Source organism: Mustela putorius, unplaced genomic scaffold (assembly GCF_011764305.1).
Source record: "Mustela putorius furo isolate JIRA1106 unplaced genomic scaffold, ASM1176430v1.1 tig00000450_pilon_pilon_pilon, whole genome shotgun sequence".
NCBI classification, from domain to species: Eukaryota; Metazoa; Chordata; class Mammalia; order Carnivora; family Mustelidae; genus Mustela; species Mustela putorius.
Window position 1 is genome coordinate 1,621,029 of NW_025421385.1, and position 20,785 is coordinate 1,641,813.

General features: G+C 50.5%; 1 protein-coding gene across 15 annotated transcripts in view; it reads right to left on the reverse strand.

Annotated features, from left to right (window-relative positions):
- The window catches only part of AFDN (afadin, adherens junction formation factor), a 128,464-nt gene that overhangs the window by 18,862 nt on the left and 88,817 nt on the right, over window positions 1–20,785 (reverse strand). For all 15 annotated transcript variants that reach the window (XM_045080011.1, XM_045080010.1, XM_045080009.1 and 12 more), the window contains 7 exons: window positions 20,308–20,394; window positions 6,619–6,684; window positions 6,326–6,399; window positions 5,791–5,909; window positions 4,020–4,214; window positions 3,303–3,394; window positions 2,786–2,971 (listed from right to left, as the gene is read on the reverse strand). In XM_045080011.1, the coding sequence (XP_044935946.1) occupies window positions 2,786–2,971; window positions 3,303–3,394; window positions 4,020–4,214; window positions 5,791–5,909; window positions 6,326–6,399; window positions 6,619–6,684; window positions 20,308–20,394 (819 nt within the window). The remainder of the gene's footprint in view (window positions 1–2,785; window positions 2,972–3,302; window positions 3,395–4,019; window positions 4,215–5,790; window positions 5,910–6,325; window positions 6,400–6,618; window positions 6,685–20,307; window positions 20,395–20,785) is intronic.

Below are 20,785 nucleotides of genomic sequence, written 5' to 3' on the forward strand. Positions count from 1 at the left end.
CTGTTCTATTTCAGCTGCTTAGAAAAAAATTACTAAAAGTGCATTAATATTTTGTCTTCAGGGAGAAAACATTTTAGGGAAATCGTCAGGGGAGTGCGGAACAGAGGCTGAGACTATCAGCTCTGTGGTACTATGGGATGCACGAAGTCGGGGCACCATGTTGGGGGTGGGGGAGTCAGGGCTTTTCCAGGGAATTTCTTTATCTGTCACAAATCCGGGAGAGCTGGGCTTCCCGTCTGCATCACGGGCGCGGCGCGTGCACACACGCGGCAGACAGTCAGCTGCTCCACGGACGAGCCTGGTCTTCCCCACTCTTGCGTGGGTCCCTGCACACACCAGCACTGCAGCTCTTCCCGCGAAGGACACTGAGAGGGTAAGTGTGTTTAGTGTAGTGCAATTCTGAGATGGAGTCCCGATCGAATCTTAAACGCGTCAGCCATGGCTCCACCAGCAGATGACTGACTCTGGGGACTCTGACAGAGCTGGGCACACACCAGGACGAGCTGGGCATCCGGGTGTCTCTGTTCCCATCTCACAACGGTACAAAACGCAGTGTGTATGTGTGGAAGAGAACAAGACGAACAGTCTTCCAGAGGCCTAGTCTCTGCACAACGGCACGTCTAAAAGTCGTTTAAATTGATAGAAATGATTCACTCTGATGTCAAACATTTCTTTCCTGTCCTATTAATGTGTAGAAATGAAAAGTGCAAATGTGGAAAATAAGCTGTTTCCTTTCCTTATAAAATAAACCAACAACAAAAAAAGGAAGTATCACTTGAAAACACAGTAGCCTGATAGAAGAATGGAACACTTACTGCCCACATTTTGCTCTATTTGTACGGTGCCCATAGAAACAGTTTCTTGCTCACCAAGCAGTATCTAGACCCTCAAAAGAGGCAGGGGTTGGGGGCACTGAACCCTGGGGGTCAAAAACCCACACACCACTTCTGACTTCTCCCAGACCGCGATGACGAACAGCTGACTGCTGACCGGAAGCTGGATGGAAGCATCAAGAGCCGATCACCCCGTATTCAGTACGTCTTAGCACACACTGTACTCTTACAGTCCCGTCGCCCACAGAGAACACAGCACTACCAGGAAGAGAACATACATTCGCAGCACTGTACTGAAACACGTGGGCACGAAAATGGACACAAGACGTTCAACCGATGCTGCTCACGTCGATGGTGTCATTCGAGTTCCTGCTAGCTGTCGGACACACACTTTTCAAGTGGACGATATCAAAGGTCCTGCCTCAGACCTTCCACCGGCTCCTCCTGTCCGCCGTGGCACCGAGCCTGCAGGGTCAGGCTCTGCTCTCCCTGCAGACCCGCGGCCCGGGGGCCCTTGCTGCTGTCCCCCACGTAGCCCTGCTGAAGTCCTACACTGAGGCTCAGTCATGGCAAGATCCACAGAACTGACCTGTCGCCACACGGACCTCTTTGTGTTCCGACTTCCTCTTCGAGCTCACTGACCCCCGAAATGAGGCAGAAGCCAGCAGCAGATATACACTATGAACATGGAGGCCTAAGAACGATACTCCCACAAAACAGGAGCAAATGCGTAGATGACCTTGACACAGGGTAGGGACAGCTTCCTACGGGCTAACAGAAGACGCCAGAGGAGGCAGGCCACATGAGTACTCCACTGTGAAAGAGACATCTGGAGGAAAACCTCTTCTCCGCTAACTCCAGTGGCTGGTGGAGCACCCAATGGTCCCAGACAGACTGGGCCCGTGGGGTCATTAGGCCTCCCTAGGAAAGCGGCAGGCTGGCCCCGTGGACAAGACGGCATCGTCTGTGATCTCAGCATCACTTCTTGCCCTGCATGTGGCTCCTCCTCACCACTACCTGGGCTCCCCACCCCCCGACTGGGAGCCCTCCTCTGTCGTCCTGGCCTTCTCGGCTCAGCTCGGCCGCGCTTTCAACCCTGCGCTCCTCCAGCCACCCCAATGAAAGCACCACACCCAGAATTCACCATCCACAACCCATACCTGTTAAATCTCTATGCCCGCATGTGATTTCTTCTAGTCTTTCACAACCCAACGTCATCTTTCCAAACAGAAAAGCACATCTGACAATGTTCCCAGCTCAACGATTCAGATGGACATCCCTTCTCTACTAACTTGGATAGAACCCAAATTCCTCAGCTTATCGCTTCAAGCCCTTGCTGTGCGGTTCCGGGCAGCAAAGATCGGCCCCCTGCCCCGAGCTTGGTTCCTGCTCAGTGGCACGTCTCTGTGCCTTGTCCCTTGGTCTGAAAAGCTCTTCTGTTCAGCGCTGTGAGGTAATGTGGGAGCCCAGGTGCCGGTCACACAGATCGAAGGTAGCTCTGCCACCAGTGGGGACTCAGATCCCCAGCAGGACTCACTACACGTCCTGACTTTATCAGCCTCATTTCCCAGCCACATGGTTAGTTCCGTGGGCAGGGATCACAGTCATGCCTGCGTCCCAGTGCCCGGACAGCTTCTGTACAAACAAAGAAAAATGCACATCACTCGTTTCTCCCTCCTCGAATCCAAATCCTGCCTCCCAGACTGTAACGCAGGAGTACTGTTACAAACCCTTCACTGATCAAGCATCCGGGGAATACAGCATCCCTCCTCACATCTCGTTTCCCTGCCTATCCCCTCTTTCTCAGTAACCAGGACCCGGGAAAGAAGACTATCAGACTCGGTAATCTCCGACAGAGGGTGTCACCTGTCTCTGCGACATCATTCAGATTTTACCGTCACATGGGTTTATCGCTGAGGGCTGTGACTGTTCACAGAGCCCTTCTCTCTAACCTGAACCGCGACACTGGAATGGCTGCTGTCCGTGTGCGTGCGCGGCTTCTCCTCGTAACTTGGCCACTGGTTCTGAGGTGCCGCCACCCGGTCCTGGGATCTGGAGGCAGGGAAGGTGAAGTACTCCCGGCTGTACGTCTGCGTGGGGATGGGGTAGGCCTCTGGTCTCGGTGGGGGGCTCTGTTCCTGGAAACCAGGAAGAAGAAAGAAATGTGAGCTCCTGGCAATTTGCACATAAACTAATTTAATTTCCAATGATCTGTTTTAAAATATAGTAGATACATTTAAAACTGTGTTAAAAATTTAAAGCGTTTGATCCTATACTGAGAATAATTAAAACATCTTCCCCTGATTCCCTCATTTAAAGCTAATTTCCTTATTGTGTTAAAAGTGAAGAAGGGCTCTGGAATTCTAAACACTGCTGATGTGTGGCGTGCATGTGGGAGGAGACAGGTCAGGGACCCTGCGGGAGGCCTGGGCATTTGCCATAGGGAAGATGCTCGCTTCGCTCTCACACCTCGGTGCAGAGGTTCCCGGTGGAGACAGATGTGATCTTGGCTGTTGCTCCGGGGGTGTACGCGCTCTTCCCTCCGGGGCTCGGAGGCTGATCTGTTAGAAAGGGTCGGGGGAAAGAAAATTTAACATTAGATAAAAAAAAGCTATGTCACGTGACAGAGCTCCCTGAGGGTCGTGACCACGCGCCCTGCATCTTCCGTCTGCCAGCGAGGAGTCAGCACCCCACAAACAGTAGCCACGTGGGAGATCAGGGCTCACCACACCCTCTCCCCTCACTGGCGTCATCAGAGCCCCGAGTTATCAAGTGTCATCTGCAGACCAGGGGCTGGCAGACATTTCTGGCAACAGGACAGACCACCTTAGGCTTTGCAAACCTTGTACATGTTGCATATCCTTCTACTGATTCTTCTTGCTAACAACCCTTGAACAGTAGAACCACCACTAGGGGACCTGCTGGCGGTCTGCCCACTCCCGCCAGAGACCGTATCAACAACGCGTCTAGAGCATGCATTGAATCAAAGTGTTCTAACCTAGTTTTTACTTTCTGCCGGGAGAAGACAGCTTTCCATCTCTCTCACCGAGAGCACATCTCCATCAGCTAGTGCCCGCAGGGACTCCCACCACCCTGGGAACTAAGCAACCACACGGTGTCTCCCTAGCACTGACGGGAACTGTGCACGTCCAGGCCAGGGAGGGACAGGAAAGGGACCCTTCTTACTTGCCACGTTGGGGCTGGATCGGTGATCGGCCCGATTCTTCATCAGTCTGTCGTCACCCGGCAGTTTCTTAGGTTCACTGTACTCTGCCCAAGGCAGCTGAGGGCTCTCAGGAGATCCGTTTGGGGCTGAATTATTATAGAGCTCGAAACCTTCACTCTTTGGTCGGGGTTTACCTGAGCCACGACGGTCTGAAACTGAAATCAAAGTGTATTCAGGTTCTCCTCATTTGCGTGAGATTTTATTTTAAACACCCTATTTAGTCTTTTTTATTTTTTTTTAATATTTTATTTATTCATTTGACAGAGAGAGATCCCAAGTAGGCAGAGAGGCAGGCAGAGAGAGGAGGAAGCAGGCTCCCCCTGAGCAGAGAGCCCGATGCGGGGCTCGATCCCAGGACCCTGAGATCATGACCTGAGTGGAAGGCAGAGGCTCTAAACCACTGAACCACTCAGCTGCCCCCCTATTTAGTCTTTAAAGACAGATCAAACCTACAAATATTTAAAATTTCATAAGACCATATTTTTAGTGGGAGAAATAAGGTAATTTTTTTTAAAATCTAAGAGTAAAATCTTTTTCTAGACAATCTTCAAAGCAACATTTAACTGGCACTGATGGGAAAAGGTGCTCTTTCTAACCCTGTCTTCTTATAAACTCCACCTGTTAAGTCACAAGACAACTTCTAAAGTAACTTTTCAAAGTGGAAGATAAATATACTTCCCTCACTTTCTAAAACACACTAATTCTTTTAGTAGCTGGTGGTGTGACTGTCCACGTCCACTTTTGGCTTTCACGTGCCCGTGTGGCAGCCTGGGTGTGTTCTCTGTTCTAACAGCTTTCCTCTGGGGAAAGGTCATTTCCTTCTTGGAAATGACCATAAGCTGTGCCATTAGCCCACCAATGTGGAAGCGTCATGAAAAAAGTGAGAGAAATGCTGGGTCGAGGTCTACACAACACACGGTTGGGTTGAGCTACGCTCTGTTTATTCTGGCACACAGCAGGCCCAGGTTCTCAGAGGCTGTGGTAGCAGTCATGTTATCATTAGGTTGACTTCAGGTCCTGGACTTGGAGGAAGCTCCCAGAATACTGACTGACGGAGAAGGGAGCTGAATCAAGGCCAGACTTAGCAGCTGTACACAAAGTTAGCAAAGTAAATGCAAGGTATATAACGGTTTAAAAGATAACGTGAATCCTAATGGGTTTTTCCCTGTGATTTCTGAACTAATCCTTTCTAAAAAAAGCCCTAAATTTCTTTTGGTTTTATTCTGATGTAGCAACAAAATCATGCTTCCAAGAGATGATCTCATCTCAATAACTGAGATTTTAATTTAAAGCGACCTATGTACAATAAGACAATCACATCCTGCACACGCAGGGCTGAAGTAACTGTTCATATGCAGTCCTACAGCTGTTTCAGTGGAGAATCCTGCTTGTTCTCTGCAGATTTCACGTACACCCGCATCCCCTGCTGCCTACGACCAAGCAGCCGGCTGGTCCCACGGGGGCTTCTGGGGGCAGGAACCTGGGGAACCACCACAGGGCCAGACACCAGATGCTGCTCTTGGCTACTTATCCTGGTCATCTCGCTGGAGGGCTTGCACCCTTGCTGGAATGCTGAAAGCAACAGCACCCAACCCCCCGAGATCCTGTGGCTACAGAGAGGAGGTCAGGATGCTAAAATCCATGGGACGCGCTAAGTGGTCCAGACCAGCCCGCTGTTCCTGGCAGCAGTAAGCAAGAGACGATGTGCGGCTCCCCGCCACGAGCTCTTACTTCTCTGCATCATTGGGGACGGCTGATTGAGCAAGGTGGCCAGGCCGTGATAAATTGCTCCCTGCTTTGCTACTTCTAACGTCACCACAGAACTTGTTCTTGTCATGAGTTCTGCCGCCCTAGGAAGAAGAGAAGCACAAACGTAAGAAAATGAAATGCAGCCTGTGACCACCGACGGCTATTCTGAGGAACAGTTCTGACCTTCAGACCAACGACCTACTGCCCATTCCCTTCCTTTCAAGAGTAACTAAGCACGCATCTCCTGTTGCCACACTAAGAACGGTCAGAGGACACGCGGACATTCCCAGCATGTGCCAAGAGTATTTTTTTTAAGCTTCAAAGAAACCACTCCAAACTGAATAAATATTTATACTCTGCTAACAAATGCGGTATCCTGTACACTATTTTACATTTAAAAAGGTGAAGAGTAAGGGCATAGCTTTTTAGCATCTTTTGTCTTCTAATTCCAAATGTGAAATATCCTTAAACATGCTAATATTCAGCTTGAAGCAAACAAGTACATAAATGACGATACCTTTCTTGAGAGAGTCCTACCAGACTCCGTCCATCCACACTGAGGAGCTGGTCGCCCGCAGCCAGGCGTCCATCCTGCGCAGCGCCGAAGGGCACGTGTTTTGGGCAGTGGGGACAGACAAGGGCAAGAGGAGGAAGAAGAAAGTCAACGGTAAGGAAGCTCACGTTTGTTGTTTCAGCAAACAGTCTACATAGTCCACATGGTGTTTTCTAAGGATAAGCATCAGCGGGGCCTCGCAGGTCATTTGTGGAACAGGACAACGGAAGACTTACATCTTTAAAACTGATACTAACCACGTCCGCAGCGCCTCCTTTTACAACAGACTTGACGTAGATCCCGAGTTTGTCCTGACCAGCACCCTGAACAAAAACAAGGCAGGACACAGTGCTTGAAGACACACAGTAAAAAAATACAAACCTCAGTAAAATACAACACAAATAAAAGAGTACACAGATAATCGTAAAAAAAAGGCCTGCTTCTTGCTTTTCCATGAAAACCAGTACCAATAAAATTAACACTCTATTTGGTAAATATAAAGGAACGAACAGGAAACGTACCTAGTTTGTTTCTAAATCAAGGAAAGTCCTCCTGAAAAATCAATTACTAATAAACCAGGTGACGAGGAGACTAAGCCCGGCATCCTAACGGAAATTCGAGATGAGCTCTGATGGCCCTGGGTGCGAACGAGCCACAGCTACCCTCACGACTTACATTCTTCACCACTCGGAGACAAAAGCAATTTACTGGAGTCTTTTCACATTCCAGTATTTGCCTATATCCCCTTATTTCCAAAGCTGTATTTTAAAATTTAAAACAAGAAAAAACTTCTTGTGGCATCCAGGGAGGGGCACTTAGGTAAGTAAAAGTAAGAGGACTGTGCAGAAAACGCTGTGCATTGGGGCAGTGGAGCTCGCGCGGCAGAACTCCAGACGAACGCGGAGCTGGGAGCCCCGAGCCCCACGGCCGGCTTGTCAGGACAAGAAGCTTCTGCCAAACAGGTTTAAGGACTACATGCCGCTCCCATACAGAATCACCAACGCTCAGCCTGGACAGTCCAACAAGAACATAAAAACCCGTAGGAATCATTTACTGGACTGGCCACAGGAAGCCATCGCATGCGCGAAATCCCCCTTGGAGCACTGCCAACGTCCCACAGCCGAGGACAGGAGGACACATTTCGTAGCTCAGGGTAATTTCAATAGTCATGAAGTACTGTGTCATAAAAGGAAAAATACAGAAGGCGTCCCAGAGTTGTAAAGACAGTGAGTTCAAGAAACGACTTCATGGAAGCAAAGTTCCACGACACTGCGGATGCACAGTGCTGCCTTCACTGCTGCCTTCCGCTGACAGCCGGTTCGGAGACGACAGTCTGACTGGGGAGCGCTGCTGAGGCCTGTCCCCGCTCTCCGCTCGGGAAATCTAGCACGGAGCACAGCATGCCATTGTTTTCCGCGCCTAAAGCCATCTATTACGTATCTCATTACGAAAATGGCAGAGACTGTCTCAATGTAACAAAACAATTTTGGGAAACGGTATGTTTCAAATTTCATGTGGTTCCATTACCTGCGATGCGTTTATAAAGATGCTACACAAGCTAAAACCCAGTCTTCTCTTTTGCAGCTCTCCCCCCATCTGGCCTAGGTTTTCCCATGTTCACCCCCATGTGCTCCTCAGTGTCTGTCTGTCCCCTGTCCCCACTCTGCACACCCCCTGCCCCGCGCCCCAGACTCCTGACTGCCTACAGACAGATGCACGCCCCTCAGAGGTCAGCCAGCACGTCCGCTACAATACGTAGCCACGTGCAAGTGGAGACCTCCGCTGTGTCCTCCTGACACACACACACACACCCCAAAAAGCAGTGAGACAGTTGGCAAAGCTTGTCCTTTTCTGTAAATCTGAAATTTCACGGTAAACAAAATACAAACACCAGCACTCAATAAACGGCAGCTTTTTGGACTGCAGCATGTTACTCAGAGAGAGCACAACAGAGCAACAGCCAACCCTTTAACCTGACTCTGCTCTGGCCGGTCCTGGGTCTCCCTGAATGGAGGGCCCTAACGTGCACTTGGGAAATTACTCCCAGCCAGCCCCACGCCATCTGCTCTGTAAAGCAGGCTATTCCCTCGCAGGCAATCCAATGAAATGATTTTGTCCCCCGGTATACTCCGTACTTCTGTGCAGTCTGTGACCGACTGCTTAATTCCACAGCCCAGCTGTCTAAGCAACCATTTCACTCCTCCGACAGGCATCCGCCGACTACTCACACTGGGAAGGGGCCTGTGCCCCACGCGGCACGCACCGCAGCTTCGCTGCAAGCCCCCTTCTGCTTTCAGCCGCCCATTCAGACCAGGAGCCGCCCCCGAAGGGAGCCAGCAGCTCCACATTCCATCTCAGACAAAGGATACAAGCTTCCACCTGGGGGACCCCCTGGGAACCACAAATACTGCGCAAGTGACCGGAAAGCCCGCAGCACCTTTAGAGAGGCCGTTTGGGGTCCTATGTGTGCCGTGAGGTTTACAAAGTCTAAGCTCAAATATTCACGTAAAACTGATCACGTGATACACACACTGGACAGCACCATGCCCGTCACATCTTCAGATGCAGGCACAAGTGTCCAGCCTAATCGTCCAACAGTCCCGGCAAGCCCTCCTCGCAGCCGCCCCGCTGGTCCCCAGGGTCCGAGCCTGGCGCCGCGCCCTGGAGCCCGAGCGCAGATCCTCGCCCTCTCACAACACACCGCACCTGACGAACAGCCTCCTTCGCGCGCCCCCAGTCCACGCTGCCTCCGTGTCCCCGTTTTGGCTTACGCTGTACTTTCTACAGCAACGTCGGATGCCACAGGTCTGCCAAAACGCTTCCGTCGCTCACTCCTGGCTCACCTGCCACCGTCCGCCAAGCCACACGACTTCCCGACATCGGGCAAGATGTAAGCTCCTCCTCACCTGTGCTCCCGGGACGCTTCCCCGGGTCACCGGCTGCCACCAGTGCAGACGGCTCTCCCCACCGGCCTTCCTGGTCACTGCCTTCCAGCCTCCGGCACATGGTTAAGGCCTTCCTCCTGAGCCCACCGCGAGGCAGCCCAGACCCCATCCATGAGCGAACAGATCAGTACTCTACCCGTGCGCCAGGAAGCAGCTGACGTGGCCACCACCGACGGAGCTGCTAACGCCGCAACATTCCAAGCTGAACTCGAAGCTAGGAAGCCTGAGCATTTCCGACTGTGGCACCACAGGGACTGCTTCCAGAAGCTGTCTGCCTTCGCTGTTGGGTGAAGGACGATGGGCACGGCACAGCACTGAAGAAATGCTGTTTTCTTGCATGATGGGAATTTATCTAAGTTCTAAGCTACAATCACATCTTTAATTCCAAGTTCAATTTATCAGTCTGTCTGCTACTCAGAAAAGGAGATCTCCATCTGAGGAATGATAAGACAGTGATCATTATAGCCCTCAACTGCAAAGGCCCAGTAGGCTTCTAAGGTTGGTCATAAAGATGGACTTTAAGTCACTGACAGTACATGCTGAAACACATTAAAAAAATACTGTTGGGGGAGGGTGATACATAAGGGAAGAACGGATCCAGAATATTCTACAGAGGGATCCAAGCTGTGGTTAGCATTTGAATCTCACTAATGTGGTCTCAACCTTGCACCCCGTACCTAGAAAAAGTCTTGATTGAACACCCCTACTTCTTACATTTCTGTAAACACATCCCCATTCCACTAACCTTTAACCTTCCCATAGACACGGCCCCTAAAGTAGACCTGCTCCGCCAGAACTCCCTACCCTCCCATCTCTGCTTACTCGAATCCTGTCCATACTTCACGTGTGGCTCACGGGTTACAAACAGGACATTAAAAAAAAAAAATCACAAGTACAACTGTTTTACAGAGAAATGACCAGTTCCACTGCTTAATATTTTAGAAAAACAAAATTGCAGATGGATCAGAGATCAAAGAAGTTTAAGGACTTTATTTTTTTTAAGATTTTATTGGACAGAGAGAGAGAAAGAAAGTGTGCACACATGAGCAGGGGGAGGGGCAGAGGGAGAAGCACACTCCCGGCTGAGCAGGGAGCCCGATGCAGAACTCGATCCCAGAACTCCGGGATCATGACCTGAGCCGAAGGCAGATACCTAACCGACTGAGCCCCCAAGGTGCCCCAGAAATCTAAGGAATTTCTCACCATACACACTTACATATACATGTGTATGTACATAAAACCAACACGGGTAGTTACTTTCAATGCACAAGACCACAATCTCTGACCAGCTGTAAGAAGACCCGACATCTTCATCTGGACGCAACTCTCCTGGTTTGCAACGTCCACCTTGGCAGGCTGGACAGAGGGGCGGGGCGGGCGGTGCTATTTCATCCCTGCTCGTGCTACCCGGGCCAGGACCAGGCCAGCTCTCGGGCACACTGAGGCAAACCTACCACCTGCCAGGTCGCAGTAACTCCTCAGCATTACGAAGCTCTCACTACCTGCCCCACTTCTTCTGAAGAAAAGTAATATTATAAACTATGATAAAAACGGTATAAACTAAATTATTTCAGAAGCATTAAACCACTTGTCTTATTTCTGAATAATAATGCACACACTAACCTAGCCTAGAAAGACTGAACTTGTATGGCAAGTCCATTCTTTTTCTTTTTTCAAAAGTTTTATTTAGTTATTTGAGAGAGTGAGAAAGTACACGGTGGGGGGGGGTAGGGCAGAGGAGAGGGAGGAGTAGGGAGCCCGACACGGGTCTCGGTCACAGAAGCCTGGAATCAAGACCTGAACTGAAGGCAGGTGGTTTAACCAACTGAGTCCCCCAGATGCCCCAAGTCCAGTTCTTTTCTAGTTAAGAAAGGCAAACAGGGTCCAGGAAGTTTTTGCCGCTACACGCCGCTGTAACACACATCAGTAGAAGAATGTAAACACGAGCTATATCAACATTAGACAAGCATCGGTGGGATGGCATGAACAGACACTAGCAGACTGTGCTGTCTGGTACAGTGGCCGCAGACTGCACGCGGCTCTACTGAGTACTCGGAATGCAGAAATGCAGCCGGTCCAAACGGAATGTGCATGAAGTACACAATATACCCAGATGTATCTAAGCTTTGTATGGAAAAAAGAATCTAAATATCTCATTAATGACCTACATTCCAACAACACGTTGGAATCATAACACTTTGAATATACCCTGTAAAATAAAACACATTATTAGAATTAATTTCAGAGTGTTTTTTTTTTTTTTTTATGCACCTAATAGAACATTTAAATTACCTTTGTGGCTCACACATTCTACTGGACAACACTATTCTAAAACTACAGATTTTTCATGCTATATGTTATTAGTAACCACAGGTACTAGCAATAAATTTATAATTAAGCAGATAACTAGGTAAAAACAAGATTTTCACAATATATAACATTATGCACCCTGATTTCCAACCATGGAAGAGTAACATTAATCATTAAAATGGCAAGGCTCAGTAATTTTAAGGAATACTTGTTTAAAGCTACCTAAGCTGGTATTTGAAGATATTTCAGTATTTTTAGTCTTTTATTCATAAAATTTAAAAGGTTACTCAGAATCATCCAGAATTATCGATTCCCCATTTAACAAACCAAATTCCCTTTTATTTTTCTTATGTTTTAAAGATTTATTGATCTGAGAAAGAAAGCGTGTGTGAGAGCATAAGCAGGGAGAGCAGCAGGGGGAGGAGGAAACCCAGGTGCCCCTCAAACTCCTTCCGTAAAGGGTCTCCTGGAGGGCGGTTAGGGATCGTGAAGGCACCAGCAATCACGAGCGACACTAAGTACGACCGTGGAATTCAGTGAAGCTAACGAGAAGCACAGCTGTAAGTATCAAAGCCACATTTTCCCTCCTGAAGACACTTGGAGAGAAACAGGGCAGTCGGTGCCCCAGCTGCTCTGTCTGCGGTCTGTGCGCTCTGATGTCACTCAGACTCCCGGAGAGGACAGGGCGGTGGCCAGTACGTCCAGCCAGGCTGTGCAAAAAAGGGCATAGAGCTACATTCTCAGTCCTTAGAAAAGCAATCACAGTGAAATGGCAGAGATCACCACATGCGTGATCTTGGTATTTAATCTTCTTTTTTTAAAACATTTTATTTATTTGACAGAGATCACGAGTAGGCAGAGAGGCAGGCAGAGAGAGAGGAGGAAGCAGGCTCCCCGCTGAGCAGAGAGCCCAATGCGGGGCTCGATCCCAGGACCCTGACACCGTGACCTGAGCTGAAGGCAAGCCAAAGGCTTAACCCACTGAGCCACCCAGGCGCCCCTTTAGTATTTAACCGTAAGCGCACCCGGAGTCTGCTCCTCTCTTCTTTCAAAGGGAAAGGAAGCGGGCCTGGAGAGGGAAGTGGGATTACTGAGGCCGAGTGGGGCAGGGCAGAGGAGGAGGTTTCGCAGAAGTGGACTGGGGTTTCCCTGTGAAAAGGCAGAAGAAGGGCAGCACATTAACAGAAAAGGTTCCCAAACAGGATGATGGAGGCAGAAGAACGAACTCGGTGGCTACAAGCCACACGTTCCCCAGAACTGGATGGAACGCGCCCGGGGCTGAGCTGCTTACGTGTCAGACGTGGACCGGCTATGGGACAAGGCGGCCCTCGGACAGCTGGTCTCTGCTCCTGCTGGCGCACCTTCGGGAACACGGAGGGTGAGGTCCTCTCACCCCGGGCACAGAAACTCAGTCAGGAGGAACCTACGCCTCAAACGCTCAGTGGCCAACGGAGTGTGTGGGGGAGTATGATATGACTAACAGCATAAAAACATCATTAACACACAATCCAAAAGAAAAAAAAAAAGAAAAGCAGCCTAGGAGGAAGGAAGAGAGGCCGGCAGAGAGTCAAGCCTATTGTTCCCAGGGCTGGAGACCCCATCTGGACTCTTCACCGAAGGTTCCAGAACAATGGTGGGCTGGGGGAACCTGAGAGCCCAGCAGCACTTAGAACTGGTCAGGATGTTCACACACGGCTCTGCCCACGTGCTCCTTCCTCACGGTCGGAAAGCAGCTTTTTTTCCCATCAGACAAGGAGTTCTGATTCGCAAACTATTAAAACTCAGACGAGGGTTTTAAAAGCACCGAAAAGCTCTCTCTTTTTGGTAGGAATTACCTTAATTCTGGAACAAGCAGTTTTAAAAGTCACTTCTGATACAGAGTCTGCCCTCAACAAGTCTGAGAGCAGGGGCCAGGTGCTCCTGGAAAGGTGTGGTCCGTGAACAAGCCTACGCTTGGTTTCGGTGAGCCAGGCTCCAGGCCCTGCCACGCTTACACTTTGCAGAGAACACAAAACTCACCCTCTCTATCCTTTCCCTCTTTGTAAGATGAAGAAAAGGAACAAAATAGGGAACTCCCAAGTTGGGTCCCTCAGATGCGCTGCAGGGGGTCCGCGGGTGTGTGCACGGCATGAGGGCAAAGGCGCGGGGCTTTGCTGAGATCTCAGAGTGCTCTGGGAACGAAAGGGGTGAGACCAATGCAGGCGAGCTCCTGGCTCCCGTCCACTGCTAACGCAGGTATGCCCCGTGCAGGGGTGAGGGCGGACTCCCCAGCCTTGGCTGAGAGCAAGTGGGCTAGGCTGAGGCAGCCTAAACCTTCTTCAGACTGGGATGTCCCACGCCGATCCCCTGCGTGCAGGGGATCACAGAAAGATCATTTCTTACCACGAGTCCTAGATGTGAAATGGTTCTGCTTTAAAGCATTAACGTTCAATGTTTCTGTTACGTTAATACTACAATAAAATTCAATACTTTCATCAATGCAAGAAATCAGTGCTTAGACCATTATTACAAAATATGTAAAAAACAATAATTTTTTATTTTTATACAAGTTACTAGTTTGCTCTTAAAACAAAACTATAAAGCATTATTTCCAAACTCAGGAACTACCACGGAAGGCACAGCACTAGTCATTTCATACAACTTCACGGAAGATTATTTCTGGCACTTCCACGAAAGAAATTCTGCAGTCACACTGGGTACTTTGAAACTGATTTTTAAAAGGACCTAAAATTTCCGGACTTCATCTTTTTGACTAGCTCTTTCCCGTGTGGTCACAAGGATGTTAAAGAATGGGAGAATGAAGGTCTCAAATTTTTCAAAGGACTGAACTGTAGTTCGTGTCAGGAATTTACTCTTCAAACAGTGAGAAGGTGGTATGTTATGAAACATTGTTTTCATCTTCTCCTTTTTAAGGCACAGCAATTTTTGTGTGTGTGTTTAAAACTACTTAAGATTTAAAGACTTAAAGTCAGTGTATAGTCTAAAAGCGCAAACTGAAACACCTTTACGATATTATTCAACTGTTCATCTTTTAAAAAGATAGTAAAATATCCTAATGTATCTCTAAAATGGTCATTTCTAGCCTCACTTGTAGCATAGATGGGTTTCAAAGCCAGTCAAAGCCCCCCATGCATCCGCGGGAAGCTCCCCACCCGCTCGACCACAGGCACCCAGCATCACTGTGAGCCATCCTCACCACGTTATCATCAGCACAAGGACATTTATGGGCTTTTTTCCTGTGCAAAAAGGACATAGGAACCTTTTCTTTTTATGAACCTTAAAAATGTGCAGCACTGAAATACAGAGCAACAAACCCGGGGTGTGTAATTACGAGCCACAGTAAGCGGCGGCTTCATGAGCGAGTTAATCACTGGCAGGTTTCAACAAGTTCTAATGGAAGCAGCCGTGGAATGCAGTTCCGAGTCTGCCCGACACCCACAACACAACAGCACCCTGATGAAACTCACCACCGGTCCTGTTCTTCCGACAACAGAGAACCACATTCTGATCTCGGGACTACAGCAACTTCTCCAACTGAGGGAAAAGAAAACTGCTTGCTTCCCTCGGTGTCCCACAGCAGCCAGAGCCTGGTCTCTGAGGACATGGGTCCGCAGAGTTCCGAGCTGGACATCGGGACACCGAGCAGCATCTCCCAGCACGGACTGCAGTGAGCGCCGCGCTCAGACTCTTACGTAACCAGTCAGCTCTGACTTGCCTTCACTTGGTACTTTATTAAACTTTAAAAAGAGCTAGGAAAATAAAGAGGGAATTGTTTGTATTTTAAAAATCCAAATTAAACAGGAAGCATTGTGTTGTCCCACAGATGAGTAAGAAGGAGCATACTAAACTTCCCCAAAAGCAACATTTTAAAAAAGTAAACTGCACACACATACTCTTCCAAATCATCTGGATTTCATAAAACCGAACCGCACTGTGGAAGGAGCGTCGGGAAGCTGAACATCAAAACATCGTCCAGGCTCAAAGCAGCTAGCCACACACTAATTAGGAAAAAAATAAAAAAAAAAAAGGCTGGGCCAGATATGAAGACCACAAGAGCTTAAAGAAAACACAAACCACACAGACACCAGGAACAGTCACTGGGGCCTCTAGGCTTTTCTGCGCCAACCGTGCAGCTCCAAGGAGGGAGCACGATGACAGCGGGCACCGTGTGGCCAGCGAGTGCCAAGTCAGACCTTCCCCACGGCTTCACGCGCCTGTCCTTGTGCTTGTCCGGTGTGATCTGCTCGGGGCTCCAAGGCTGCGAGGTGCACACGCAGATCCCGTGCCATAGGACCAGCAGGAGCACACGCGAGCGAGCCCTGGCAACAGGGACGAGACAACTCCCCGTCGTGCTGAGCCCTCCCCTGGCCGTGTGCTGGCCTGCCTGGCACTTAAAACACATTCTTGAAATCCTGAAAACCAATCTCTTCTAATTGTTGTAACAGATGCGGACCTATGCGACGTGTCAGCCTTACAGTGCTGTTTAGCAGCGCGTATAATTAAGCGACTTCCGATTTTCACTGCTGAATGTTCCTTTCCTAGCACTGAAGATACTACAAATCAGTTAGAGAATAACAGGTTACACTTCGTGAAGCCGCCAGGAACCATGACATTCACGTGTCATTTCAAGAGCAGACATGAATGCCCTATTCACGTCTTCAAGGGGCACAATGTCCACTAAACAGACCACAGCCTGAGTCACGTTCTCCAGAACATCCCTCTGTGTGCGGACACCCAAATTCTGTCTCTGGCTCTGAGTTTCTGAGTTCCATACCCATCAATCCAACTGCTGCATGATGTCCCGCTCCCCAGCTAAACTGGCTTCCTGGCTTGCAAAGGTAGTACGTGCAAAACTGAACATCTGACTCTGACTGCCGACGTCGCGCCCCTGCCCTGCTTTCAGGACACGCCGCATCCACATGCTCCTCGCTGAGGACAGGAGCACGGTGCGTCCTGCTATTTCACTCTCACCCCCTACAGCTAATTCATCCATCACACAGACCGCAGTCATTCCACAAACACGCAACAGCAACAAAACCGAGTGCCCGACCTCAGCAACTGTGCTCTGCCCCACCCCGTGGCTGCTTCTCGGGGCCACGCCTCTGTCACCTTCCAGGGGGCCGCTGCTGCGCCTTTGCCTGCAGCCCCTCATCTGAGCCCCTCGAGCCCATGCTCTCTGAAGGACTGACAATCAACTTTCGAAACCTTACTTTGACCCTGTCCGGTCTTTATCTGACTGAACCCCTTCGATGGCTACTTCTCTGAGCGATACCAAAATGCACAAGCCCGCCAAGATCTCAGGGACTCTAAGTTCCTCTGGGACACAGCCCCACTCCCGCACCGGCTGCCACCCTCCAGCTGCAGCAGAGCCCGCAAGGCCCGCACCGCAGAGGACACTCACCAGCGGGGCCCCCGCAGGAAAAGCACGCCGACTGCTGTATGAGACGCGGTCCCGCCTCCCCTCTCCCAGAGGCACCCCAGAAGGCTGGCCCCCAATTCCACGCTCCCGCACAGAACACAACGGCTCCACAATGACTGCGCCTTTGCCTGCAGCCCCTCGTCTGAGACTCTCTGCCCACCAGGGTCTGCCCACTAATGCGTGCACGCCCAACAAGCTCCAGCTTAAGAGGCACTTGCTCATGAAGGCCCCCATGGACGTGCGCTCAGTCGGCAGATGCCCTGGAGCAGCGGCCTCTGACGTCACGCACTCGCTCGTAGTCACTTCTGCTTCGCCCCTGAAGTAAGCAAGGGCGTGTGTGCTGATAAAGACATTGGGGGGGGGGGGGAACTATCCCGAGAGCCAGGGGCATACTTCGTTTTATTACGTCTATTACTTAATATTAAAGCTGATGAATTCGGCACCTTAGCATTAAATCTGGAATCTCTTCTTCAAAAAACTTGTATTATTACTTTTTTTTCTAGTTCTCAATGTATGCTTTCACTGTGGCAAGTTTTCGAACCAGAAAACAAGAGGAGTGTGGGAATCCCTGGGAGGCTGGGGAGGACGCCACCTTCCCCGTCCAGGAAAGGAAGGGGCGGCCCCCACGGCCTCCCTCCCACGGGGACTGCTAGGGGACGAGGCGAGCCGGGATGAAGACACTGAGCGGTTGCTCTCCGTCCTGGGTTCTCTGGCTCTGCGGCGGGGCCTGCGGCTGGCAGCTGGGGCACGAGCCACAGGGCAAGGAGACCCCACCACCTGCAGAGACGACGTAGCAGCCAGGCTACTGCAGACGCGGCACAGAAGCCACGTTCTCCGCTCCAGCTTTGGGAAGAAGAAAGGCGATCTTTGGATTTCTATCTAATGTCCTGTGTTCTTCCTGTTCCCCATGGAGCCCCAGTTCTGAAATCCCATATCCCAATTAGAAATGCTGACACTGATACTTTCCTCCTATTTTTCCTAGACATCTTTTTTTCTTTTTTTTTAATGTGTCAGTCTAGAAAATGTCAGCAACAGACACGCAGACACTTTAAGGTTACAAAGTGGAAATCACACTCCGTCTTTACACAACAGGCACCTGGTAGTCTCTCTTGGAATAAACAGTGCCTGACAATTAACTACTAGTTTCACGTTGAGTTTATTATTCTGGTACTAGTGAAAGGAACAGAAGACCTCCTCTTTAAACTACCTATAACTGGAAGCTGAATCCTGCATGTTCCCAGTTTCCGTGAGGCCGTCGGTCGCCATGCTACACGATCTCTTAGCACAAGTCACAAAGACTTCCGTCAGAGCAAAGATCCCAGAGTGCTGTCTGTTTCTACGACCAAGCACTTCCTACTGACTAGAGAGAGCACACTGCGTTCCCATGCCTCCTTGCACAAAGGCAGGTGCACACAGACCGTGTGGGAGCCCTGAGGGAGGGGCAGTCAGCACAGGTAGGGCTAGGACAGGTGAGCAAGTGCAGGGACCCATCACCAGGACAGAAACACAGCTGCGCGACCAGTGGGCGAAGGCCAGGTGATGGCAGTGGGTGAAGGCCAGGCAGACGAGCTGTAGTCAGCGGTCTGGCCCCAGGACCTCCACATGGAGGGTGCAGGGACCCCTCCCGGCAGTGAGAGGACTCTCCCACGGCCTGCCCTCTGGAACCACTTCTGGGGGAGAACGCAGGCCTGGGGCCTCTCCCCCACGGGCACCATGAACGGAGGCGTGACTGGGACTTCAGCCCATGTCCCAGTCCTAACTGCCCATGGACACCTGGCCACCCCGCGAGAACAGAGGCCACAGGCCCAAGGGGGAGGCGGGGGCAGGGGCCTGCGTGGGGCCCCACTGTGTGCACGATGCCGTCAGGGGTTACAGATAAGGATCAGAGGCGCTTAGGGAAATAGGACTTTGCCTTTCAGAGACCAGGTGGTTCTGTACTGAGAGCGAGCACAGCTTTCCAGGCTGCAGAGAAACAGATGGAGAAGACCGAAGTGCTGACAACCCCACAGGTCAGTACTTCAGACCCCAAGCAAGATGAGCAGGGAAAGAGGATCCGTACGTATAAACGTAACAGGAAATGTACAGGTTAAAGTTTTCCTGTGTCAAAGTGTGGCATGTAACATCCTGGTATTTTTTTTCCCCCAAAATGAGCATTTGATTCAGTTGGTAAGTATAGAAAATAGTCCATGTCTGATACCTTCCTATTCACAACTTGGAAAGTTTTGGGTTGTGGGTCCATTAAATTAGAACAGCCTGGAACGATGGCCCACAAGCATGACCCTCATCAGGAGTAAGGGACTCTGGGCCATGAGCTGGGCTGACAGCTTCTAGACCTACCGTCTGGCCCAGCTTGGGTGACCCCACGTAACCTGGCACCTCAGACCCAGACTGCTGTGACCTCTGTCGCTCTGTCCACACCTGACACAGGCTCCCGTGGCCAGCTGGTTCCCAGCTGGAGCCCCACCGGGGTCCCAGGTTCTTCTAGTTATCCTACATACCATGCCCTTCCCAGACGCGGCTTCCTGAAATGCCGATTCCAACACGTCCCTTTCATTTCTCTGTGGAGTCTACAAGACGCAGTGCAAAGCCCTCACGTGTCAATTAGGGTTTCCAGAACCACCCGAGCACCACTCTCCCTTAGCCAGGCGGGTTTCCGACGGCCCTGACACAGCCTGCAGCGCTGCTTCACGCCATCAGTGCGGCTCCCAACCACATACTCTAAGGCTGGCCGGGGTGTTCCCCGTGGGAGGCTGTGGCACCCGGCACATAGCGGACCCACACGTGGCCCAGGGGACAGAGGTGACTTCCTTGGCCCCGCGCACACCCACTGGAAGAGCATGCCTGGACAGAGACGCAGAAGGTGGCCTGGGTAATGAGTGTGCAGGGACGCACGTGTGCAGCAGCACTCGAGGAGCGGTCCGAGGCCTCGCTCTGACCCCGTGCGAGCCCTCACTCCTGTCTCGGACTAAGGGACCCCTCTTCTCTGGTGCCTGTTGTGGTTCATCAAGTTTTGCCTCCACCTGCTCCTCAGGAGTGCCAGTGACTCGGTGTCAAGGTCACACTGTCTGCAGCTCCCCCGGACAGCAGGACGCCGTCCCTGCGCTGCCTGAGCGCTGTGGACCCTTCCACGGACCCCACCCCGAGAAGCAGAACCACACGCACGCTCCGTCCACAGGCAGCGAAGGGCTCCCCATGCTCAGCTCCGGCCCGTGGCTGACTGACTCAAGGTGCAGAGTGAAGAGGGACAGCTCATGCCGCCGACCGCGTCTCACCTTCGCTGCGACGATGCTGAGACCCATCCCGTTTTGCTTTTTCAGAGTCACAGTGATGATTTCAGGTTCTTTCCTCAGAGGCTGAGCCTGGAGGACGGAAACAAACGTTTATTTTATGGCTAAAATGAAGTGTTTCTAGGTTACTCAGTCACGAGTGACAGGACCGATCACATTCGCTGTGGTTAACGGCCCAGACAAGGATTATAGATAGGGCTCGTGGCGTGACTGGCAAAGGATCAGTCCTCTTGCCTCCAGAGCCGTGAGGACACTAGTCATGAACACTATTAAACATGAAAGAACTTATTTTAGAAAACAAAAGTACACTTCCATTACTATCAGATTAGAAAAACCCAATCATAAAAATGAAATTAAAATGTTACTATATTACCTTTCAATATAAATTACTAGATGTTTTTTAAAGAAAAAAGGCAAACTTATTTTACAGCACCCATGGGGAGGTCAGCTGTAAGAAAGATGA